The sequence below is a fragment of the Zonotrichia leucophrys genome, chromosome 2 (assembly GCF_028769735.1).
Source record: "Zonotrichia leucophrys gambelii isolate GWCS_2022_RI chromosome 2, RI_Zleu_2.0, whole genome shotgun sequence".
Lineage (NCBI taxonomy): Eukaryota > Metazoa > Chordata > Aves > Passeriformes > Passerellidae > Zonotrichia > Zonotrichia leucophrys.
Genome location: NC_088171.1, coordinates 141,459,388 through 141,485,801, shown reverse-complemented (window position 1 = coordinate 141,485,801; position 26,414 = coordinate 141,459,388). Strand labels below are relative to the sequence as shown.

At 38.4% G+C, this 26,414-nt stretch overlaps 2 protein-coding genes across 2 annotated transcripts in view; one reads left to right on the top strand and one right to left on the bottom strand.

Moving 5' to 3' along the window:
- Positions 1–26,414, top strand: part of ANXA13 (annexin A13) — a 262,163-nt gene that overhangs the window by 204,449 nt on the left and 31,300 nt on the right. The gene's annotated exons all lie outside the window — the stretch shown is intronic.
- On the bottom strand, positions 894–26,414 carry FAM91A1 (family with sequence similarity 91 member A1). The gene is made up of 24 exons (XM_064706651.1): positions 26,203–26,414; positions 24,384–24,468; positions 23,566–23,717; positions 22,698–22,755; positions 21,080–21,147; positions 19,707–19,820; positions 18,579–18,669; positions 17,974–18,036; positions 16,771–16,877; positions 15,970–16,008; positions 15,753–15,865; positions 14,748–14,866; positions 14,212–14,324; positions 13,919–14,005; positions 13,291–13,423; positions 12,489–12,637; positions 11,950–12,084; positions 9,682–9,795; positions 8,708–8,780; positions 7,367–7,516; positions 6,790–6,897; positions 6,408–6,531; positions 5,306–5,375; positions 894–3,990 (listed from the first exon to the last, which is right to left on the bottom strand). Exons 1-24 carry the CDS (start codon positions 26,272–26,274, stop codon positions 3,814–3,816), a joined length of 2,514 nt encoding a protein of 837 aa, XP_064562721.1. The 5' UTR covers positions 26,275–26,414; the 3' UTR covers positions 894–3,813.

The window sequence follows — 26,414 nt, the reverse complement described above, 5'->3', positions numbered from 1 at the left end:
CTCAAGGACTTCATGTCTCCAGGCCATTCCTACACCCTGCCCAGCCCCAGCCTGCCCTCACCAGGAGGACCATTTCCAAAAGGCAATTTTTGTACCAAGTAGCTCCTAAAAAAAAGCAATCTTGATTATCAAAGTCCCCCAAAGCCATTTCCAAGAAGCATTAAGAAGCTTGGATTTGTTCCAGGGAACTGGGGGAAGGATTAACATTAGCTTCAAGTGCTGCACAATAAAACCAGATGCATTTCTTTGTGGTCCAAAAGGAGCCTTGAGGTCTATGACAAAGAGAGACACACATTGGGAGTGATCAAGTGGAACAAATGGTGAAGAGGAAAAACATATAAAAAGGTAGTTACATACACATTCTCAAGAAAATCCAGGCTAGAATAAAGGAAGGTTTAAACACAGGAGATTATTTGACTTCTTTTATCATTTAGGTCTGTATTTTTCACACTGACATCAGATTCATTGCAGTTATACTGCTAAAATTAATCCTGGCCTGCATTACCTCACATAAACAATTTTTATCTCATTTCTTTCAAGTTCCTGGTCAAAAATGTCTTTAGCCAAAGCAAACAGATAAGGCACAAATACCTTCAAATACCCAGCATCCAAAACTACAGGTTTAGGTGTGGCTGGAGGAGGTGCAGCACGCACAATGCTCTCAACCTCTGAGGAGAAGGGGAAGGACAAGTACACAGCTGGGAAAGATGACACCAGAACAGAGGCTTTGCACTGGGGAAACTGCATCTCTGCAGAACTGCAGGTGTACTGGGGAGAGAAGCTGAATGACATTTGGTGGTGGTTTCATGACATGGAGAGCTTGAGCACTGCAGTGACAGAGGGACATGACTGTGCCCAAGAACAAAACTGCTGCATGAGAAGGATTCTGCACATGGTTTGACCTACACCACAGTTTATTTGTAAACATTTGTTACATGTGTCAATAATTTAATTGAACACAGACTTTGTACAATTCAATGTATAATATTAACAATGTCACACTAGAAGAGCACAACTGTATTCAGTTACAGTTGTACTTCAAACTTCCAAAATACAAACCATTTGAAACACTGAACAAGAAAGTAAGGGAAAATCTGAGAACAATGAAGGAAAAAAGTGCAATAAATCATGATCAAAAAAACCTGAAAACAAACGTAACACACTTCTTAGCTGGCTCCTGAACATCTTCAGGTATATCCATCTAGCTTCAATACTGCTTGGGTTGTGCCAGAGCACAAAGCCAAACTGTCTTCTTCAAGCTAAAAATCTTGCTGAAACAGAAACTTAAAACAGCTTTACAATGTGTAATGCATGTGATTTTTTTCCACCAGTCAATAAAACTACCTGAAGAAAAGAAATTTATTTAATTTGTCTTTATTTGCAATACAATATAAAATAGATTCTTTTGGTATGAAGACCTTTGAGACCTGTTGGGTTTTTACACCATGTTTAAAACAAAAGTCACATAGTTTGAAGCCTCTTGACCATCCCAATCACTGTTGCTGTACTAGAGTTTCAGGAATTTCAATAGACTTCTTTGGTTACAATTTATTCAGTAAACTTCAGATATGCAGATTTGAATATTTAAGCTCCTAAACTAGTGTTGAAGCCCCTAAGTAAGAGTGGCTTGAGTTCTAACAAACTGCAACACATCTGGAATTCTCACCATTAACTGTAAGATTTATGGGTATTAACCAACTCTGAGGAGCAGACTACTTTTATTGAGAAACTTTACTTCAGACAACCTAGTAACAAAGGATAATATCCTTCACTTAGCAACACTGAAGAATATGCAGTGAGAACAGTAAGTTTTCATCTATTTTCAAACTTTCATACAACTTGCACTATCTTCACTTTTCATACTAGTACGGATAGTGCATGGCAAAATTTAATACAATACAGCAAACTAGCTCACCTACTGCAGCTCACAGTAGCACTTAAAGTAACATCTATAGCCCTGGAAGTGTAAGCCATCACTACTGCTGAATGCCTCGACAGAGCCAGGTCTTGGCTTCATCTCCATGTAACAGTTCTCACAGTAAAGGTTTTCTCAGCCATTTATAGCAGATTGACATCCAATTCCTCTTCAATTTACTTTGGAGGAAATAAGGCAACTTAAAAACCACTATAGAGAGTATGTATGTCCAGTACAGAAAGTCACAGTAGTGTAAATAATCAACTTTATATGGGTGATGTAACTGTGATATATGCAGAATGCTAAGTTCAGCTGTTGCTGGTAAAATTCCAGAACAAAACTGATGTAAGAAAGCAGCACTGAGCAAACTGAAGTACTACAGATTTCCAGTTTCTTAGAGCACAAGTTCTATGCTTACACTTCAGGAATGTACACAAAGCCAGTGAAAAAGAATGGGATCTTCACAGTTGTAAATTAAGTCACTGCATTATCCTATACATTTGTACATTTGTCCTCTTCAAGTTTTTGACATGCTTTTTTAATGCAGGACAGGATACAAACCCAAATGTTGCCATTTTTCACCTTGCTGCTGTTCAGCACCATCTGTGCCACAGATCCTTGACCCACTGTGTATTGCAGGATAGTAAGGACAGGATGATTAAGTCTCATTTTTAGTTGTGACTATTTAAAACAAGGCAGTTCTAGTAAAGAAGGGAGCTAGCAGAGAAGTCTTCACAAACCACATTGCTCGTCCTCCTTGTGTGCTTGACGGAACAGACTTTTTTAAGCTGGCAAAAAGTTGTTAATACCTAATATAAACAAAGTCATGCTACATAAAGTCATCCCCTACAAATAGAGCCAGAACATGATTTTAGATGAAAAAGCTTACTGTAATTTTTTTCATGATCAACAGCTAATAGTTCAAGGAACACAGATTCACTGAATTTTCTGTCTTCACATCCTCTGCTCTTATCTTCCTTTGCTAACAACTGATGTGAAAAATCAAGAGCTCTGTTCTTTCAAACATTAATCAAGAGGACAGAACTAGTTATCTACCTTAAACTCACTTTATGACAACAGGAATTTCCCACAGGAATCATCACCAAGTTCAAATTACAGCTTAAGTCTCCTAGTGGGATCAAATTTCAGACACTCCTGGTTTCACACCAAGAGGAGGATGAATCCATCATCATTAAGAACTCTGCAAACAGAGATAACCACCTCAGATCTTCCACAATTCCATACCTCCACCTGACAGAGATGGGAGTGCACCACTCGTCTTCAAAGGGGCCTCAGGTCACCAGCAGGACATTAGTCTGCACTAACTCAGCCTCCTCCTTCCATTGTACTGATTTGTCAAGGCCCCACCATTGCGCTGAACTACAGAATTCAACAATCCTTAATGCCCCATATCATCATGATATTTTTATTTAATCAGTTGGTATCACTGAGCTCTCAGAGGAAGAGCCAAATCTCTTACCTTTATACAGAAAAAATTTCAGTAATACAGTACAAAACTAAACAGAATTTATGTCTGAGTAACGAACATAGAAAACTACTATTGCAATTTTGTGGTGACAGCATAGAAATTTAACAATCATCAGAAAGCCTAGAAAGGGCATGTTTAGTTATAAAAGAAAGATTGTCTCAAGATAAAAATAGTGCTGACAGCTAAAAAGCTCTCTGTTGCAGCAAGATATGCAGTAATGAGTAACAAGTTCTAGACAGTTTAAGTACTTCCCCAGTACTGCAACACAACACATTTTGTAACACTATTTTTACATGGGTTATGCTGCAGCAGCAGCATACACTTCTTAGTGGTTGGCACTAGGAATTAACCATAACAGAAGAAAGGCATTTAGTGATCAATGCACAAGAACCTCTATTTGACCTGTTCCCTAGGTGTGGTTGAAAAGAACTGAGGAAGGGGCCCATCCATTCCATTCAGATAAAACACCTTCCTTGAACATGAGATTCTTGGCAGGAAGAGGAACACCCATGTCTGCAGAAATTGGCTGCAGAAGTGAACTTGAAGAACCAGCATCATGGAGCTGATCCAGCGTTGAGATTCCTTCCTAAAAGCAAAACAAAAAACTGTGTCTTAAAAACAAAGACTATCACAGGTTAATCTAATCTGCAAATACACTTTGAGTTTCTGAAGTGTGTTACTACAATCCAGTGAATACCAAATAATTATGGAAGTAAAAACAGAATAAACAAAATGAAGTATACAGATGCCTCAGCTGCATCTTTGCATGCAAGGTTTGGTTTCCAAGAAACCTTCAGAGAAGCTTGAGACTCACCACTGAAGACCTAGAAAAAAATGAATGGAAAACTTTAAAATCTTCAGGACACCTATCAGACTGCTATTTACCTGCACGATGCTAAGATGGATACACACATTGGGAGGAAATTACTTGACCATATGCTGAGGGGAATAATTTCCCAGAAGTTTGGTTTTCTCATCTTAAAACTCACAGCAGCACCTTTTTTTTCCCTTTCTATGGACATCATCTAGAAAGGGTATCTCAGAGATGACAACTAACACATTTGGACAGGAGCCACTTGAGACTGACAGTTGGTTTCAGGGCTTCACACCTACTGGGAATCTCTTACATTCTCATCAGGAAACAATTTCAGGATGACAGCATCCATAACACTACCTGGTTAAGTAACCTGCAAATTCATTATCTTACTGAAAACAGAGTTTTAGAGAAAAGTGTCACAAGACAGAGCACCTAAGCAGATTCCATGTTAGACATGGCTTGCTCCCATGCAGAATTCGAGCAGGCTGCAGACCTGACATTCCTCTTTGCTTACTACACAAGATCCCTATTTCCTACCTACACGCCTAAAAAGTCCTTCCAGAGTCTGTAGTTTTACATATTTATACTCATTGAACACTAAGATCTAGAGGATCTGAGGACAAGTACAAAAGTGACTGGCATGAAATCCATGTTAATATATTTTATTTTTATACAGTAACATTGATTTGAGAGGCAGATAAATTTAGCATCATCTCCCTGGTTTGCAATCAATCTCTCCAACATATCCAAGCAGTCACCACATAACCAGCAAAGTAGGCTGTGTTACAAGAGAAGAAGTGAAAGACAAGTTTGCTGAGCAAGTGCATAAAAAACAATTAAAATAATAACACAGCGGAAGCAACCACAGAGTTGTGACAAGTATTAAATTAGGCTAAAAAGGGATAGAGAAGTACTTCCTTTGTCCTTCAAATAGGTCTTGAGTGCTCAATACAGTTACCATTTAAAGAAAAGGCAAATAAAAACAAACCATGTATGTTTTCATACACCCAAGAAAGGCAAGTAGGAGGGCAGAAAGGATGATAGGTCATACGGAACAATTAACATCTGCATTATTGCTCCTTACCTGGAATGAATGAACAAAATTAAGGACCTGAAGAGACAGCTTTCTACTGGAATGTAGGAGTTTTTGAAGGCTGTAAAAAACAAAAGAAAATAAGCTATGGTCAAGGTACACAATTTTTTACCAGTGAAGTACCCCTGTAATAACTTGCTTACAAATAACTCCAGCAGTATCTAACATCATGTGACAAAAGCTTTCTCACATAAAGCTTGGTAATATTGTCATCACTGAAGAGGTGCTTGACTCATCTGCTTTGAGTCTAGTCAGGTAAAAGCTGCTTTCCATACCATTTACACTGAATAAAATTAAACTACTGCAATTGAAAAATATTATTTTATGTAAAATAAATAAAATACTAGACTCATTCTTATCCAGGTCAGTCTGGTAACATGACTTTTAAGAAGTTTATTACTGACACACTGCTAAAAGCAGGTCAACTACTATAATAATAGCCTTAAGCCTTATTTTCAAGCATCCTTACTTTTGATTTCCAGAACTGTGCCTTAGAGGAAAAAAAAAGCCACAAAAAAATCCACAAAAACCCCCCCCAACCCCCCCCCCAAACAAAACAGACAAACCCCAAAATCCCATTGTTGAAAGAATAATCTTTCATAAAGAAAAGCTGCAGTAAAAAGCATTAGATAGCTGGATCCTAAGCAATGACTAAGCCATGATACCAACAGTAAAGAAAATTTCCGTAAGAGCTAAATGCATTTTATATCAAAGTATTACCAGCAATCTCTCCTCCCCCATTCTAGAACAGTTAGGAGGAGGAAAAAAAGCCTGTGCTAGGCTAGGAGAGGAATATGAGTAGGAAGGCACCCCAATTTACTCTTTTCCTGATCTGCTTTCAGACAGTTTGCAACAAAGAATTAATTTTTGCTTTACAGAAACTATAAATGAAAGCCTAATCTTAATCTCACCACAAGTGAAGACTAGTTGTACACATCTATGAGCCAAAAAAACCTCCCTTACACATCAGAATTAGCTACTCTATAAACACAGCTCAGTTCTGGTTTATAGTCATAGAGTTGTAGGTATCTCTTTTTGCAGAAGTTCCAGACACACCATCTGTTAAACCTGCAACCAATAAATTACAGCTCACCTTTCTTTTCTACATAATCCGTGAGTGGCAATTTTTCTGCAGACTTTCTGATTCAACTCAGAACTGAAAAGTGGAATGCCAAAGCATAATTCCAGGGGAACCCATTCCAGTTCAGTTGTGGGTACTACAGAAAGAACAAGAGATAACCAAAGTGTAAGAAAAAGAAAGCAAGAAAGCTCATTCTGGGGTCACAAATCTTAGATTTGGATCCACTAAACAGCTCATGCTTTTTAAAGACAGCTCATCTACTGAACTGCTCATTATTTAAGGGAATCTGAAGAGGAATTTCATATGGGATTTACCCCAGAGAATAATCAAACACTGAATTTAGATCCTTAAAAACAAGGCAATATTTAGTACAAGCCATTTGTCATGTTTTTACCTTCAAGGCTTTGCTTGACTGCAGAATCCATTGAGGGTTCTTCTATTACCATCTCAAATGATTCTGTGCTCCCATTTACATCAGATCCTGACGCCAGTTCAGTCTCTCCTAAAGGCAAAGTAATTCTTACACAAACATGCACATGAATAGAAGCTTAGTTACCTTTACCCAAGCTCTATAAAGCTATAAAACTGGAGGAAGGGCCAGGGAGAAACACAGAGCTGGACTCATTTTGGAATGAAGAGCTATTATGGGATCCTCAGCACTTATGAAAGATTAAGCTCTGGCATATAAAAACATCACAATTTATTTTTTATATTTAAAAGAGTATTTCCTCCCTTTATTGACTGTTATAGTTCAGTCATTTATCAATCTGTATCAGGTATTTCTGAGCCAGTCCTAAAGAAGAATTAGGAAGTAAGCCTACTACCAAGAGATTTACACTCAAAATCAGTTCCTATCTGTATTGGATAGTATTTTGTAGAGTCACAAATCAAAGAATTTAATCCTTTGCTCAAGTGACTGTATGTGAAATTAAGGGGACACAGACAAAAAAAGACAATTACTGGTAACCAACCTCTTCCATCAGAAGCATCACTCAGCTTTCTGTTAGCATGTTGACTTGAAGGATTCAACATTGTGACATAGCCACAAAAATGCTGCAAGTCCACTTTGTTTCTCAGTCTTTTTAAAGCTGTATGAATGCCCATGTTCACACGAGAGAAGTCTGAGGAAACAAAACATATTCCAGTGTCCTTTTAAAGAGGCGTCCCCACAACCATGTGGCCCCTCTCTAGGCCAGGGTAAGTTTTTTATTTGGATTTTTCCTGCTTGTAATGCTCCATCTTAGCGATCACATTGTTAGATATGGGATAACACCAAGCATGAAGTGCTATTTTATAGTATAGTAAGAGAGCCAAGGAGAAAGAAAAATACAAATAAAAGATAATCTCTCTCCTACACAGACACATTCAGACAGCAAAAATGGCAAGGTTCAGCTAAGAATCAGGTGTCCAGCTCTTTCAGTGCCAGAGTCTTCTATGACAGATGCAATGCAAGATAAATTCCTCACATGGCTGAAATTCTGAAGAACTAGAATACAGCATTAGAGCTTAACAAGAAATTTCAACACCGAGTTGTTCATGTCAAAACTTGAGAGATTCTCACTTCAGGGTTTCTTCCAACTTCATACTAGATGAAAAACCAGACATATCAGAGAGACCAAATACAATAGTAACAAATTTTGAACCTAGTAAAAACTAAATTAGGAAGTTAGTTTTATTTCTACTTGGCCCAGACTTTTCTAAGTGGTAGCCTAAATAATTTTATATTTTGTACCTGGAAATTCATACTTTTATGACTGCTCTCACTTGGAGAGGTTATAGCCTCAACTACGAAAAGCTTCTCTCCTTTTCACCAAGGAGTAATGAGAACTTGTTAATTCCTGCCTTTCAAAATCAGTTCAGCTAGGCAGACTTTGAAGGAATAGATTTTGCTAGCAAAGCTTTTCCTGAGGAAAAGAACACCATAGTAGGTTTCTGATGCTAATAATCAAGGTAAGTTTGTTCACTTTTGGCCTCACCTGTCTTACAGTTAAGAAATGCTCAATACAATATTACTTATAAAAGAATTACTTCTGCAGTTAATAAATATGCTAGTTAATAATTCTTTACACCTGTGTTAGGAGTTAAGAGAGGCCAGAAAACACATTCTAATTAGGTCAGAGATGACAGAAAAGGGAAGGTCATATGTCTAAGCTCAGAACAGACTTGTCAACCATTTAAAACTTTCCATTTTCTCATATGACTCATAAGATCAACAAAATTGTTTGAGAAGGATTATTGCAACCTTATTGCACAAGGTGATGTGCAACAGATGTGTAATGTAGTGTAGAAATTACAAGAAGATGATCCATTACCTCCCTGTTGCTCAGCTTCATCAAAAGGGAAAGGTATGTGCATTGTTTCTCCCATTCCATGCATGCCATGACCCTGAACAACAAGAAATTAAATTAGGAACAGAAAAAATACTCATCAGCTTAGCTCAGTCCTACTGTGCTCCCTTTTAAGGAGTAGCACCCAAGCTGATGAAACAAACCATTGGAGGTATTTATGCATTAAACACCTTGCTGCTCAGCTGAAATAATTGAAGTACCCCACCTTTGCCCTTAAAATGCATGTGGTAAACACAGTGAGGCAAAGTTTCACTGAAGAGGAATAATTTTTCTCTCCAATTACTGGCTATAAAAATATTTTCTAAAGGCTGAGCACTTCTGGAGCAAAAGGGACTTCCCACTCCTGCATTCAGAACATTTTTCAGCAGTCACAGGCCGCTTACAAGCTGGCCTTTGAGAACATGTAATTTTATGTTTGTTACTATATTAAACATCTATTTATTTAAATGATTAATTCTGAGAGTTCAGCTGAATCAAAGAAACTGATGAGAAAACAATTTTAATTCTTCCAAATAGAAAAACCCAACTTACTCTGCAGTTTGTGATAAACAGCATGTTTTGTTCATCCTTTACTGTAAGAGCTAAATACCAAGCAGTCTGAAAAGCTGTATTTCTTAAATAACAGTTCATAACAGCAGTCACTGCTGTCTAAAACCCTTGTGGACCCTTCACTTTCATCCCAGTTTACTATCTCCCCTACTTTAGCTACCAAAACTCATTATGCTTGCCCATAATCACACATATATAGAGTGAATTCAGTGCAAAACCTGTGTCTTAACCACCACTGAATCACAGCAGCCCTGCCTACAAAAGTTAAATGTATTTTTCAGCTCCTGGCAAAAGTGTAGCTCTTCTACATAGTCAATACCTTCTACCACAGAACAGGTTAACTCAAAAAATTATGCAGGTTTTCAACATTTATACAGAGCACTCTGTACCTGAATTAGAACAGCAGAATGAGTTAAAGCATCATTCAACATTGTGAGCACATTTGAAGTAGGAACTACTCCTGGGTCGTGACCCCAAGATGTTATTAGCAAGCGATCATAACCCTGGAAGAGAGAAGTTAAGAGTGTGTGTAGTAGTAATGAATTATCCAAGCACATCAAGTGACACATTAGAGCTAGGCATTAGCATATCATTACAACTAGGAGGTTATTATAGGTAATTACAGCTCTACAGTGCTATACTTGTAACCAAGGATCACTCATGTTTGTATTCTTGGTAAAGACCTTTGAGATCTTGAGGTTTGCCAGCCCCAAAGTTAAAATTTTGGACAGGAAGTATCTGTCACCAAATCCTGTAAAAGTATGTGGCCACTGCAGCACCCTTCTGGCAAATAGGAGATTAATATAATCCCACATAAATGTAAAAGCAAATTATAAGCTGGATAAAATAACACTATCAGCAAAGAACAAAGATAAATCAATCCCCAAAATATCTATCAAGGACAGGGTGGGGAACAGGAAGACAAAACGACAAGTAACTTCCTAGTTTCTCAGTTTTCAAGACTGAATTTCACTGCAACTCTGTAAGATTTCCAGAAATATCTTGACAATTCCCTAAGAAAATGATGTTACAGAACAGCAGCAGGAGAGAAGCACTCATATTCCCATAGAGGAAAAAAAATATCCAAACCGGGAGATCATTTAGTTCAAGAAAATCTGTCCTGTCAGCACACTGAAATTCATGCAGTATTCTGAAGTTTCCCAAGACTACCACACTGAATGCTTCCTTACTAACAGAAATGCACAGTCCATACATGTACAGGTGGTTTAAACTAAAGACAAACCAGGGTTTGAATCAAGGTCATCACCAATGGCCTTACAAAATGCTTTCTGTTCTAGAAGGCTTGATTCACTTAATCCTATGTGATCTTACAGTAAATCCTAGAAATACAGGTAATCTAAAAATTTTTGAAATCATAAAGGAAAGGGACACATGAAAGGTTTGAGAGGAATCTACAAATCCAAGTGCTAGAGAGGACTGCTGATATAGGTACACCAGAGAATGCACTCCCTTCTCTGAATGTTTCCAAACCTTTCTAAAACATTTAGTTCCTCATATATCTACAGGATGAAAAAAGTGAGATGAAAACTTTAGAGGCCTCTGCAATTATAAAATTAAACAATACTATTTTAAAAATTCTGATGTGAACAGCAAGACCCAAACACTGCTAAATGCCCACAGCATTCCAAAGCAAAGTCAATAGTTGCAAGGAATTTTTGGTTCAGGCAAGTTCAGAAGCTGTCATGGCCACTTCCATCTACATTTGTCTAGTATAGAGAATACCCAGCAGTGCTCCTTTGTGCTACATTTGTCTTTATTAGTATCTCAGAATGGGAGAAGGCAGCATCTGAGATCTTTCAGGCAGAAGTTGATCACCTGTGCTGTTTTGTGGGACTCCTTGCCAAAGCACTGAATGGATGATAAAAAGTTAGGTGGATTCCAGGCTGGAAGGAATTGAGGAAATCAACTCATCAGTGCAGAACCAACAATTCCAGTCACAATCTCTGTGTACAGAGAATCACATGCAGCCAGTGAGATCAAGACCAGAAAATGCAGGAGAGTGGAAGGGTCTTAAAAGGAAGCATTACATAATGCGCTGCTTCTTCCTGCTTCCAGACACTCTACAAGTCAGGCTATGGGGCTAGGAAGAGCTTTTTTCCAACCTAATGCAAACTTTATTAAATTATTCTGTCATTTAAATTGTAGGGAGAATTACAGCCAATAACTCCCAAGTCTCCAGCACAGATTTGGACAAACTGGAAGTGATCATGTTAGCCACCTTTTAAACCACGCAGAATTGTATGTATGTCTCCTGCACACTGCTAGGAAAAAAGCACAATATACTAGGTCTCCATCTTTTTACACAGTTCTTCTACATTTTTCTAACACTGTCTGTGGATGGGCCAACAAACCTCAATTATTAAGACTGCGGTGCCACATTTTACATTTAACTTGAAAGGGGTGGCATTAAATACACTGGAGTCACATTCTGACAAAGGGAGATACAGAAGAAGCATTCCTTTAGCAGAACTTCAAAAGAAAATAAATCAAGATGCTGCACAAAACTTGCTTCTAGAAAAGGAACATCATCTCCAATGAACTGTAACTCTGACTTCACCTGTTTTCTCCAAATAGCATACAGGATATCTTTGAAACACTTGGAGAAGGAAGGGAGGGTAAATCCACACACAGACTACCTGAAAAACATCTGGGAGTTTTCGAAGACGTGTTCCTTTAGAGAGCAACAGGGAGGGTGGTCCTTGTCCAGTTATATGGTATATGTACAGCTTGAACCAAACTGAACTGACTTCTGGTATTGCAGGCCCAATATGCTGAAGAGATCATTCAAGAAATTATAAATAACTTCAGATTGCAACCATCATTCATACAGATTTAATTTAAGAAGAAACAGTTTAAAAGAAATACAAATCTAGTTTTTGAGCACTGAAATACAAATGCATTACTCTCCACTAACTTTATTCTTGGCACTCAGTCCAGTGACAGAAGTGTCTTCACAGAAAGCTGACAGTAATGTATTTTCTGTGATTCTAAATTCAAGAACAAAATATCTGTCACTGATTCTAACTTGAACAGAAAAACTCTTTGTAAGTTAAACAGAGGTAATTTATTAAATATTAATATTTTTCCTCAACATTTTTATTAGATTATTTACAATGATATTCTACATGTTAATAACTTTGTCACTTTAAAAGGGATATCTGACAGATTTTTTCACCTGGGGTGTACAGCTGCTAATAGGTCGAATTTCATTGGTGAGTGGTGCCATGGAAACCAGCAGAGTGTAATTTTTGTTGAGAACTCTGCTGCAGGTAGCTGGATCCAAACCAAGCAAACTCTCACATCGTAACAGGTCCAAGGGGAACCCTAGGTTCAAAACACAAGATTCTTAAACTATCACTTAAAATGGAACAGACAAAGAGAAACTATGATTTCAGAATTTCTATTCTCTGCTAAGCCATGAATACAGCATTTCCCACAATGAAGTTTTAAACAATTGCGCTAATTTTAATAAATTTGTACAAAATTTTAGTAATTCTAGGTATACAAGGCTGTCTGACACTGAATTAGTTCCTCACCAACTAACTGAACATGGGAAATAAACACAGAGATACTAAGACAATTACCTAAGTTCTAAAAGAAAAACCTAAAAAACTGTCGTCATTAGAAGAATACATTCATTTTCATAGCTTGAAAAATGTTTCTTTGACAGAACAGCTGACTCTTCTATATGCATTTTAGAAGCATGTGATTTGAAACAATCTCTTTCTCAAGTTTAGCTTGTCTTGCCTTTATTACCCTTTAATCTGTTGCTGTGGATCTTCAGTGCAAGCTCTGGCAATCAACTCTGTCATTAAACAAGCAAACCCAGTAACACAGGCTCAAAGGATGATGAAAAATATTTCAAAATATTTTTAAACAAGTAGGATACTGACTGCTACAACAGCAGCAAGGGCAGAAAGCTGAGTCCGTGGCAGGCAAGTAAACCAATTTAAGGTTTCCAGAGGTGCTGACAGTACCATTGTTTGGTTGATCAGGCTGCACAGCCTGCGCCCCCAGGTCTTTATTGTGCCGCAGGAACAGGATCGTGTTCCTCAGTGTTAGGGCATGGTCAAAGTATCGCTGTGCTTCCCCCTCCCCTGTGCTCTGAACCTAAACACAAACAAACAAACAGGAACAGGATTGGGCTCCTCAGCATTAGGGCATGGTCAAAGCATCACTGTGCTTCCCCCTCCCCTGTGCTCTGAACCTAAACAAGAAAGAAAACAAATGCAACTGGCAGGTTGTTCACATAAGGATCAATCACTGAAGGAAAGTTGAACAAATTAGCATTCAAAAGCTTTGTAACTGAGTAATAACCCTGCAGGTTTTATGCAAAGGTGATCTACAGCAAGTATTAAATGAAAAGCAGGTCTTGGCCATGCTAATAGAAAAGGTCAAGAAGTACACAAAGACAGATCAGAACCATGACTCACTCTTTAGGTAAAGGACAGAAGTGTCCAGTCATCCTGACTGGTATGAAATGATACAGCAATTAATAGAACTTCTACATGATTCTATAGTTGTCCTTCTAGAATTATCTTTAGAAGGTGAAGTTGGCCCCTTTAACTGCTGAAAAAGCACTTTGTCAAACATGTAACAATTTACCTTTTCCAGCTCCACCAAGAAGCTGTCAAGACTCTCATCTGATAGTTTCCCAACTTCAAACATAGTGACTGCATGACTTTTCAAGTTCTGAAACAACAAAACAAAACTGTCTTCTTTGAGAACAGAATGGGCAAGTAGAAGTTGTACTAAACAAAATTACCCCTTAACAAATAATACAGAAGATTTTTTTAGTATTTATTTTTTAAAATAAAGAAGTATTATATTGATGTCAAAGTAATTTAAAGCTTTACATATTTATTCTTGGCACAATACATCAAACCATTTGTACATACTGGTGAGAGATTTCCCATCATTAAAAAGGCAGTGAGAGTAGAATCAAACAGGAAGGCAATGCGCTTCGTGTGTCCACTGGACAGGTTCAGGCTGCTCACACTGGCTGTTTCAGCTAACAGAAAACAAAAAGGAGGTAGATTATCACATTTGTTTTATTTTAAAATAGTACCATTAAATTTAATCAAATCTAATAACAAAGAAAAAAAAAGGGAAAAAGTTAGTTATCACTATACAAAGCAAACCGAAATTCCCTTATTACTACTAAACTACTGATTAGCTTAATTCAGAAGTTGGTATCTTTGTGTCAAGTTTATATCCACAATACAGATCAGTCTCATCTTCAGGAAGAAGTTATTTAGCTGAAAACTCTTAAACCAAGAAGTAGACACCACCTCCCCCACTGAGTAGTCCATGTGACAAAAGGATCTACATAATCTGTGTTTCACTTGTTTCTAGACCTCTTTACAGCCTACATCACTCTATAAATATAAAAATAATTGATCCAAATGTATTAAAATTTACTGTTAGAGCTAACCTGGATCATCTTGACTGTTGGTATCTGTATCTGTGGCTGATGACCCAGCTTCCTGTATAGGACTTCTGTTTTCCCCACTGTCCCATGAAAGCAGCATCTTTTGAGGATCCAAAGTACTCCTATTAATGTGAATTAAAATCCACATCTATCGGTCACTGTAGCACCAGAGAAGTATCTCTGCCTTCCAGTGCTAGTACTCCATGCACAGGCAGACCCAACACATGCCTTTCAATGTCCAAGCCCTAAATCAGTCAAGTTTAATATCCCTCAGGGTCCTGTTTCAGAAGAAAGGCTTATTTGAGGGGCTTGAAATATCAGACTGTGAAAAGATCTTAAAAATCAAACCACCATCATTGAGCAATTCAATGGAAAAAATCTAATCTACATTGCTCTCACAATCTGAAAAAGCATTAAAAGAACAGGCAGAGCAGTAGTTTTAAATGGCTTAGCAGATATTGAGCTAAAAGCACCTAGCAATTCTTAATTAATGCAGCTTGGCATTTCAACTTGGAGAACTCTGTTGATTGGTATTAACAGCACTTGCCTGGGACGTGATACAGATGCACACTTAGGTGAGAGTGTCACTGACAGAACTGCAATGGGTCCTGCAAACAAGCAAACTCTATGCACATATTCACTGCTAGCAGTGCCAAGAGCCACAGCCTCTGTAACAGCACACTGACAGCTGTTATTTCTGGTCCCAGGAGTCTAAAACAAATATACATTCATCTGCTGGAAAAGTGAGCAACTAAGTACCTAAAGGTCAAAAAGCCAGCACTAAGTAACAACACCAAATGGAGCACTCTGAACTTACAGGCTGAATTACCATTCCTCACCCTTGGTTTAACATGAGAATCATGTATTCTTGTCATTATACACATTAGAAAGCCAAGTGAGATTTGTTATTCCAGAAGTCTTAGAAAGCAACCAATAGCTTTAAAAACAGATGTTCTAAGTTTTGCCTTCAATGAGAAAATAAGCCTCAGAAAGAGTAAAGACACTTACTTCAGTCTGTTTACAGAAGGAACATTCTTCCATGATGGATGAAGATTATCCAGGTTTATTACTTGGCCTTTTTTATGAGCAAAGCCTAACCGACAATACATGGACACAGCATTCTGCAGAACACACACACACAGAATAAGGAACTGCTCTGGGAAACCAAGGCTGCAAACAGTGAACTTTCTGTATGCATTTACACAAATGCATTGTACATACATACCTTTACTAAAGATAAGTCAATCTCTAACACGTTTGCCAGCTTAAAAATAAAAAAAGACAAGAAGTTGAGTCAGCAATACAGTACTGACAGGGCAGGAAATCACTATTTGTGGGATTTGGCATATTTTTATTAGTTTTATTTCTAAACCCAGCCTTTACTGGTAGAAACAATTTTGTCTGCATCAGAGATGATGAAAAAAGAGTATGAAGCCTCATAACTGTCCCACTTGCAAGCACGCAGAAGAAATATGAGGCTATCTTCCACTTGGTAATTCCTAGGCTAACCTTGTATATATCATTTTAGGTTAGTCTTGTATGTCAGAAGACAGGCAATGAGGAAAACAAACCCTGGATATATTTAATGGGTATTTTTCAGATATGTATTCAGCAAGTTTTGAGAAGATCTTATGAAAACATATTTCTCATACTCAAACTATGCTTATGCAAAAGCCACATTCCTATTTTAAGCCAACACCCTGTGTGCTTTCACTGCCAAAGAAAAAATTACTTGAACTTTTCTCACATTAGCAAAACAGACTTTGTTCCAGTTCTAACTTACATAAAAGCCTACTTTAGTCAACTCTGTATAAGTTCACTCCAGCTAATGCAATTGTTTCACTGAACTGAAGGTACTCCTTCAAGATCAAAGCACTATAGAAGCTACAGGTTGCATCTTAAGCCTGGCAGTATGTGTAAACAAAATCACTGTATATCAACCAGTATCTCTCAGTATTTTTAGCAGTGTGCTTTGGGCCATTTTCAAATATTCCTATCTCCCAGACACAGGTCAAGTTTTACTTACCTCTGCCACATTAGTATGTTCATCTATTGAAACAAATATCTTGTACAGTAGTGTTTCAAAGTAATCACCTTGCACTCTGTTCATCACAAAACCTTCAAGTGGTGGCACTGAAATAAGATTTACTTTCAGAATTACAATCTGGTAACTTAGTTTATTGAACTGAAACTGTACTAAAACAGAAAAATTAGTTTACACTTTAGTTTTCATGGCATCTGCAATTTTGAGAATTTCTCAGCACAAAAAATAAAAATCTGAAGACAGCATATGAGGTATTTAAAATTTCCCCATTCCTTAATAAAGTAATGCTTGTCAACATGTTTTCTTACAGAAACTAAAGCCACACTACCTTCCATCATAGCCTTGCACTTTCCAGCTCATCAACTACAGATCATTTCCAGTGTCCAACCCATAAAATGATTTTAAAATGTGGATGGAGATTAAATCACAACTGTGATTGGAGTAGAACAAAATGTAGGTGTGGGCTTTTTTCTGAAAAATCCCACACCACCCACACACTCCAGAACTGAGACCTCCAGAGCAATTATCTAAGCAGTAAGTCTCTTGTATTTAGTGGACTTTCACTTAAATGATCTCTACACAGCAATGCCAGGTACTTGTGCATGACCAAGTTCCAAAGAACTTAAGCCTTTGCAGATTATAGTGAATTCAGAAACCCCTGAGACCTCTCACAGCACAACAAGCTGCTCAAAGGGCAGCACACATTCAGTGCCAGTCTAAGCTCCTACACGGTCTCCAGGCACAGTCTGTGACTAATTGAGGTGACAAAACCCATGAATAATAGAACTGGTATCTATTAAACCTTACATCTGTCTGGAAAGAAGTCAAAAACCCATGTATGTTTGCTAAGGTAACTACCATTCTCTGTGCTATTCTTTCTTTTATTGCAAACTTAAAGGAGGGTACTTACTAATTCATGCCATGACTCCCATAAAAAAAATCTCATCTTACCTAAATACACATTCAATACAACATAAGAATTCAAGCTGAAATAAATGCTATATACAATAAAAACAATGTTTTAATAGGATTGAAAACATTTAGTCAGTGAAGAGTTTCATAGCTCAAATGTTTTATTTGGGAACAAGATGTATACAGACAAGCAGTTTCCAAGACAGAGAATTAAAGAATGATTGAAAGGAAACTGAGAAAACATAGGCATAATAACATGAAATATTTACTTACCTGCAATACAGCTGTCATCAGATATTGGTACATCAAGGTAAATAAATCCTTTGTTGTATAAACCTTTTTAAATAAAAGGACAACATTTTAGAAAAAAAAATTTCAAAATACTGAAGATAAAAAGCAGGCTTCCCCACCAGCCAATTCCAATTTTAAAGTATTTTTTCCTAATAGCCTCCCCATTAGAATATTTATTTGCAATGCACAGATCAATAAACCACACCTGATACCAACCAGGTGTCACCCTAAACCAGGGTTTCTCACTTGCAGCCTGATGCAGCACACTTGGAACTCTGCAAGTACTTCCAGGACAGCACAGCAAAATGACCACAAATTCAAGAAGTTCAATTTAAAAAAAATAAGCAAATCTCTGCCTAAATGTTAACTTAGTTTTCACCACCATCACTGTACTGTCAAAAAGTGGGTTTTTTATCTTCAATTGTCTTTGCCAGCTGAAGATGCTGGCTTTGTTTGGCTACTCAGACCAGAAGTCACACACCTGGTAGCAAGGATACAAATTAAAACACATCAATGCTCCTATTTTCTAGACACTACTAGCATTTACTAAGCAAGATCTAAAATCAGAAATGTTCATTAAAACTTACTGTGAACAACATTGAAGTCTAAGGAACCAGCAAGTTGAGGACCTGAATCAATTATCTTATCAATAGCAGACTTCTCTGATGTAGTACAAATCTAGGTTAAAAAACATCATATTAGTTTCTTATAGGAATGAGTCTGTGAAACTTGATGCCACTCAAAATACTCCCAAACACTTAAGGCTCAAATCAGTCACAAGTAATGTAAGAGTACAGGGAGTAACCCACGTTCCTAGCCAAAATATTTGTACTGAAGAATTTACTGCAGTTCCTGTTCAAAGTCTCTACATTTTTTAGCTTGTTCCCACACAAAATTATGTATGCTCTAGGAAAGGAAATTAATTGCACAAGAATTTGGCAAGCAAACTCCACAGTATAAAAGATTTGCTCTTTAAAACTTCCAAACAGTGTTCAGCCACACAATTGGAATCATTCTAGAAAGAGGCCCATTACAATATCAAAGTAATTGTCTTCAAAAACTACCCTGGGTTGCTGGGATATCCGAATATGAGCAGCCTAAGATATTTTAAAAAAGAGATTCCATCAATGCTTTAAATATGTTCTAATTTAAACAAAAAACTTCTAGAGAAGAGAATAAATCCAGATCAAATGACTGTAAAAAATCCACCTGTGAGAAATGAAAGCAGAATGAGGATGAAACAGTAACTCATCTCACAAGCTTTTTACGTGCAAACAATGAAAAACTAAGCAGACACAAAGAACAGAAACAAAGAAAATATGTATCAAATCCACTGCCATTCTGATACTGATTACAGTGAAGCTGAAGATTGAGTCAAAGCTGACCTGTCAGGGCTTCAACATGAAATCTAAGAAAACATACTTTGTTGCTTGTTCTCTACAAATCATACAATCATGGACATAAGTTACCACAGACTGGTTGATACAAAATCACCTCTACACTGCACATAGCGCAGAAGACACAAAGGGGAAAGAGGGCAGAGCATGTCAAAGGAAACATAACAATTTCCTTTAGTTACAATCTCTAAGATACTCATAAGAGAGTTGCTGCAAATTTGTAACACAATCTTTGTGTATTTCACGTGAGAGCAAGCCTCGGCTTTCAGGGACTATCAGTATTCACCCAGATGTAGAGAAGCAATCCATACACACTACCTTGATGTCATCCTCAGTGATGTACCCAGCCTGCACCACCCACCACGCCTCGATGGCGATCTCCACGGGCTTCACAGGCAACAGATCATGGGCAGTTTTCCTTCTGAAAAATTTCTGCAGTGGTACAGTCCATTGGAGAGAGTAATAAAGAGCACTTCACATGCACAGACATTCATTTACCTTTATAAAACTGATCTGTACAAAGATCCATTTTTAAGTACAATGTATTTACAGACTGGAGACACACATGCTATTAACTGTCACTTAGCAAATTTCTCTCGTCTCTCAGATCACATGGAAACAAAAAGGAAAAAAAATATTTCCATCCGATATTGTTAAAATCTTCCCATAAGCTCATCCATACTGTAGGTGTTGCTAATTAAAATCCACATTATTCCATTGTAGTAGGATCAAATCCAAATTTAAACTATTTGTGACATTTCTAATTTGAGCAGGTAAGAGAGCACAAGTATAGAAACAGGGTATTTTAAAGAAGTTTCATTATTTCAAAAAACACAATTTAGGAACATATTTAATTTACTTTAAGGAACAAAGTACAACATTCTCAATAAGCACAGAGCTAAAAAAATACAGTGAATGTCAATCCATTAAAGAAAAAACTGGAGGACAGCGTTTATTTATAGAGCTAAATAGCTTCTCTTTCATTTACAGTTATTACTTTTTTTTTACAGTTATTACTTTTTTGTTACAGTTATTGTTTTTGTTACAGTTATTACTTTTTTGTTCACTATCAGCTGCACATTTTGCTAAGCTCACTTTCAGTTAAAGGACTATGGAGCTACTGCAAGAGCACTTCTGAGTGCCCTGAAGAAAGGAAGGAACTGTTGCAAACTAAAGGCTCTACTTCTATCAACCATCAGAGTGCTTTCCACATGTGCTGCTCACATCCAAGGATGTCTGTGCCCTCATTACATTGCCTTAGAGAAAAACACACTGCAAGAATTCACACCTAGATGGATCACTGTTCCAAAATAAACTGTGAACTCAACAGCACACATAGAAACATGGAATCATTCTTTCAGAATCAGTAGCTGTCCCTGCTTATAGTGGCTAGGAGACATTAGTTATCTGGTACCATAAAGTACAGCTCCAAAACTATATAAGATTAACAAAATTTAAAAAGTAGTAATTAATATATTTTCCTTTACTATACTTTAATTTAAACCAAAAAGCTCTTTATTAACTTGAGGAAACATAATAAAATTAACAATACACTACATCACATTCAATTAGCCACACTATTAAACTGACCAGGCCAGAAAATTATTCCATTCTTCATTTCCTATGAAATAATACAGGGTAGGGGGACAGAAGGGTAAAGGAAAGGGAGGGAAAATTAAAGACAAACTTACTTTTGAAGACCTGCATTGGTTCATTAGATCAATATACTGGTTTCTTCCTATGCCAAGAAGTCTCAGACCTGAAAAATAAGTAACGTTTCATGTATCTTAAGACAGGATTAAGCTGAAGGTATATTAAACATTCTTCAAAGAATCAGACCTTCTTCTTAAATAACCTTTTTAGTTACTCTTTTAGTTACCCAAAATAAAAGGACAGTTATAGGAGCTAAATTCATTCCATAGTCCATCCCCATTCTTTCACTGTGTACAGGTTAAGGGAAAAAAAAAAAAAAGAAATACCCTATTACTCAAGTCACAGGGTAGCAGGTCACAATCCAACTCCTTTCCTCCTTTACTGCCATCAACAACTTCAGATTAATAGTGATAGTTTCTCTATCCTTTAACAAAGCCCATGCCATGCACTGGATTAGAACTCCAAGAACTAGAGACACAAAAGGCCACTTAATCTTCTAAGGAATATGATTGAGATATAGTTGAGTTAAACTGAATCAAAATTTAATTCCATAATCTCTAGCCTTCAACCATTAAGGAACCACGAACAGATAGTAAAAAACTATTCTTTAGTTTTAACCATATTCTGTCTCAGAATTAACTTTAACTCCAACTTCTAGTTCAACAGTAACATTTATGAAAAAATGTAATTAAGGAAGATTAAGTCAACTACACTGCAGTCACTAATCTGCAGCTGTGCTAAGATAACAGAATTGCTGGGGGGCAGCAGAAATCAAACAAAAACAGGAAAACTTTCCCTTTCTTCAAACTCCTGAGTAACACTAGATTTCCAACAAGCAAAATGGTGCTGAAGTTCTTCATCTGTTTCCCTGCTGTGAGCATTACACAAAGGCTAACTAATAATTAACTGAGAACATCCTTCTGAAACTAAAACCAACTGTTTCCAAAATCTGCAGGCTACTCCTCACCTGACTACACACTATCCTCAAAAATAACTTTATGAATGCATACCAAAGGCAAGGAATTATGTGTTAACCATAGGAAACATTTCAGTGGCAGGTTAGTAACATCCCTGTGCCATCAGTCTACATTTTGCTCTGTAAGACTTCTGAGTACTCTGAGTACTCTGTTCTCCTCCAGAAGTTCAAGGTTTTTGCTTTCCTAAGCTCCTCATCCCATACCCAGCTGTAATAGATAAAATATCTGGCACATCCAGAGTGTCATAAAACACCAGATCCCCTTGTCTCTCTTTTCTGGTACATCATCCCTCAATCCACACTGATGCCAATTCACAGGAGTGTCACCTCTCAGTGTCCTGCTAAAGCCTTTAGCCCAACACATGCCAAGCAAAGCACACTAGGAAAGGACCAGCAGCACAGTTTGCTGATATACATCAATGGGAAATGCAGGCAAGTAGCAATGGACAAGCAAGGACAGAGGCAAGGTTTTGTACAATGCCTATGTGCATTCAAACCAGCCCAATTCAGTCCTGCCTGTACTGACAGACCTTTATGGCACACTTAATATCACTATTTAAATGTTTTTACACCTTCATTCACATACTCATATTTAAGCAAACAGATGCCTGCAAATCCATCTTCACAAGCTCCTTATTTCTAACTCACTGAAAGCAGTAATTCATCTGGGTAATACTTACAGTCAGCAGCAGTGAAGTTGGGTAAGGAATCATAGCTTTTTTCACTGTTCATTATATCCTTAAAAAGAAAATAAAACTTCTAAGTTGCAAGAAGAAAGTGATAGTTTCAGAGAAGCAGGTCCAAAATTCTGCCTGTTGCTTTTACTTTAAGAATGAAATAAAATTAAAGTAGATCTATTAAAGTCAGTTACCTTATCAAACTTGACAATTACTTGATTAATCATTACACAGTAAGTTGAATACATAAAATGTGAGACTTCTGTTTAATGTAAGCTTTGCAAAGAAAAATGTTGGCTTGAAAGACTAACAAACAAAATCCTGTATCTCTCTCCACAAAAACAAACCAGCACACAGAATTGCCAACAGTAATAACAGAATAAACAAACAACTAATCCATTATGTCTGCAATCATTATATACAAAATGGAATAAAAGCACTTCAAATATCCAACAAAAATAAAGGTTGCCAGAGTGCTGACAGAAAACAGAACCATCCTTGTTCTCATAAAAACAGATCTGCTTCAGGCTTCTCAAAAAGTTTCCAACACGGTTGAAATGAGGTATTTCTTTTACAGTTTTAAGTGAAGACTCAAATCTCAAACATCAAAAGAGAACATCTGGTTTCAGATTGAGTCCAACCCCAGCTCCATATGACAAAAGTTCAGCTCTTGAAAGGTTAATGGGGCAGAAGGGAAAACACTGCAGGTAAAAGCAGTTCCCTACAAACTTTCCTTACTGTTTGTTTACTTCCTGGCAGGCCTACACAAAACCAAAAAAAACTACCCAACAGTGCCTTGTATGCATTATTGGGCCATCACCAGCACCCTCAGATGGAGAACAACCCCCTCCCACCACAGCTCTGCACTCACCTCCATTATCCCTGTGTAATAGGAAAATGGTGTTACCCTCAGACCTTTGACCATGATGTCAGACAAATGATACGGGTACAACATGAGATGGTCTCGACTGTATTTTAACAGATCTTCATAATATTTACGTTCATCTTTCTTGACATGCTTAACTGCAGGGGGAGAAAAAGTTACAATGTTCCTTGATGTTCAACTTTTTAAAGAAGTGTTACAACAAAGGGTTAAAAATAGCATAGTGGCAATTGACAGAAAACTACAAGTTAAATAAAGTAGTGGAGCAAGGAATTCAGCATCCAAGGATTTCTACACATGATACAAGCAGCCTCAGAGACTTTAAGGAGCAGATGTATTTAAAAGGTCACCAGGAAGTGGCCCATTGAAATAGAACTCATGCAGCTTGTAGAAAATTATCTTTTAATTATTTGCTTTGGGAAGAAAAATGGATTCAGTCAATGGGAACTAAACTGAAAGTCTGCAAACAAGTCATAGCCAAAAGCTCCTGTGAGTCAGGATAACTGTCTGCATCTAACCTAGTGACAGGCTTAACTAGCCAAACCCTCTCTTAATTTCTTGGAAAATGGCAGCAGAACAACAACAGGAATTCAGTTCCACCTGCCAACTCTGTAACCTTCAAGAATGCTTTGTTAGAGAAGTTGTCAAATGGACTCAAAAGTCAGGATTTTTCATGCTTTTATTATTTAGAAGCATTTATTTTCAAGGACCTTTGAACTGGATTGCTCTGGCAGTTTTACAGCAGAGAAAGCTTCCACACAGAAGAGTGGGGCAGGACTCAGAGCTTACTTTGCTTCTTTACTCACCTAAGTTATTCCGGTAGCGCAGCTGATTGCGGATGCTGTAGAGCACAACCTGCCTCTCATATTCCCTCTGGGAGTTCCCAAGACCCTTGAAAACATAAAGGCCTTTTAACTGACTTGCACAACCCCCACCCTGCAGTTAAACCACTGCAGAGTGTCTTATGAGAAAACACATGCAGGCAGTTGTCATTGCTCAGGGAGTCCCCCAGTTCAACATGACAATATGTTTAGTCTCTCTGTGAGTTCAAAAACACCTTTAAATAGGTCTCTATACAGGATGCATATTTCAGCAATCTTTTTTAGATTATTTTTTCCTAGTACCACTCTGATAAAAAGGGAGCATCTGATTTTCAAATCAGACATGATGCATCAAACATTTACCAAGCATTCAGTGTCATTCAGCCTTGAGAAATTACCCAGAATTAGTGTAGCACAAACAAGCATGGTGAATGATGTGAAGCTTTATTTACTGCACCTAGGAAACTTTCAACACAAAAAAAAAAAAAAAAGGTGAAACAGCTCAAATTGCAGCTTTGCGGAAGTTAAAACTATCAAGTGATCCAGGGTCACGAGATTAAGGAACAAGCACAGCACATTACTTGACTATCATGAAAGAAGATAAAAAGAGAACTTTGGTTTGGTTCATGCTTCAGATGCCTTATTTCAAGAACTATCCCCTCAATATTCCCCAAATTACTCTTCTACTCTGCATCTGCAACAAGTGATCTGGGTTGTTTGGTTTTTCTCTTGCCTCTCCTGATTCCCTCATTGAAGCTTATACTAAAAGATATCCTTTCACAAAAAGGTACTTTACTGCACATATGGGATAAACAAGAAAGCTGCATACAAACTGCAGAATCAGGAATTAGAAAAGCAACACTTGATATCAGAGACAGGGTCTGGAATTGATTAAATATCTAAAGAGGGAACCAAGTGTTTGCTCAAAGGACAAAAATATTAAGGACTATACTAACAATAAAGCAGGTAAAACAATATTCCAGAAGTTACATTTAAGTAAATAATGCAATAAATACTGGCATATTTTCTATCCTGAATCACGAAGCCAACAATATGGCACTCAGCCGGACAGGTAAAGAAAAATCATCATTTATTCTCCTCTTACTGCTCCTGGAATCTCAAACTCAAGAAATTGCATTACTCGTGGCCTGCAGCAACTACTCATCTTCTCCACCCTTCCCCTGTGCAAGAGCAGGAACTGTTCAACAGCATCTGCTTCAAAGCAGTGGAAGACTTTGGAACGAGAACCTCCTCTCAACTCGACACAATACCTCCTCTTTGCTATCAGAGGCCCATTAAACCCAGGCAATCAAAATTTCATGAGGTTTTCTTTTCCATGAGCGACTTGCAGCAAACAATTCTCTGTCTACCAAAACACGGGGCTGCACAAGGCTCCGAGGGCCCCTGTCCCGGTCCGGCTGCCCCACTCGGGGGTGACACAGGGGACACCTGACCCGGCTGTTTGACACCTGCACCAAGGTGGCTGAGCGGGACCCCACATCTCCCTCTGGGACCCCGCGGCACCCCGATGTACCCCTCTCCTCACTGAGGCCCCACACACACACGTACAGTCCCCGCCTCCCACACACAGCACACACCGTTGTCTCATCCCCTTTTCCCCACAGACACCTCGCACACACCCAGAGCCCCTTTCCCCGCAGAGGGGCTGTGCACACCCCAAACCCCCCTGTCCCACAGAGCGCCCCACACGCCCCGCGGCCCGCCCGCCCTGTCCCGGGGCAGGCAGGGCCGAGTGCCCCGTGTCCCCCCGCCGCTCCCCGGGCCGGCAGCCGGGCAGCCGCACCTGCCTGACGCTGGCGGGCAGCCGGGCCCAGGGGTAGTTGTGGCGGATGTGGAACTCCACGTCGATGTTCATGGCGAGCAGGCCGGGCCGCGGGCCCCGCCGCCGGGAGGCGCTCCGGCCCGGGAAGGAGCCGCTCCCGCTCCGGGAAGGAGCCGCTGCGGCCGGGGCCGCCCTGCGCTGCCCTGCCCTGCCCTCCGCCCGCCGCCTCCCGC

What these genes read in the sequence shown, in the direction of transcription:
- FAM91A1 (XM_064706651.1), bottom strand. Translation starts at nt 26,274, where the DNA reads ATGAACATCGACGTGGAGTTCCACATCCGCCACAACTACCCCTGGGCC. An exon ending in CCTTCTGTAAACAGACTGAA is followed by an intron (nt 14,867 to 15,752) that starts GTAAGTGTCTTT and finishes TCACATTAATAG; the next exon opens with GAGTACTTTGGATCCTCAAA. An exon ending in TTAGCAGCTGTACACCCCAG is followed by an intron (nt 12,085 to 12,488) that starts GTGAAAAAATCT and finishes TGATCTCTTCAG; the next exon opens with CATATTGGGCCTGCAATACC.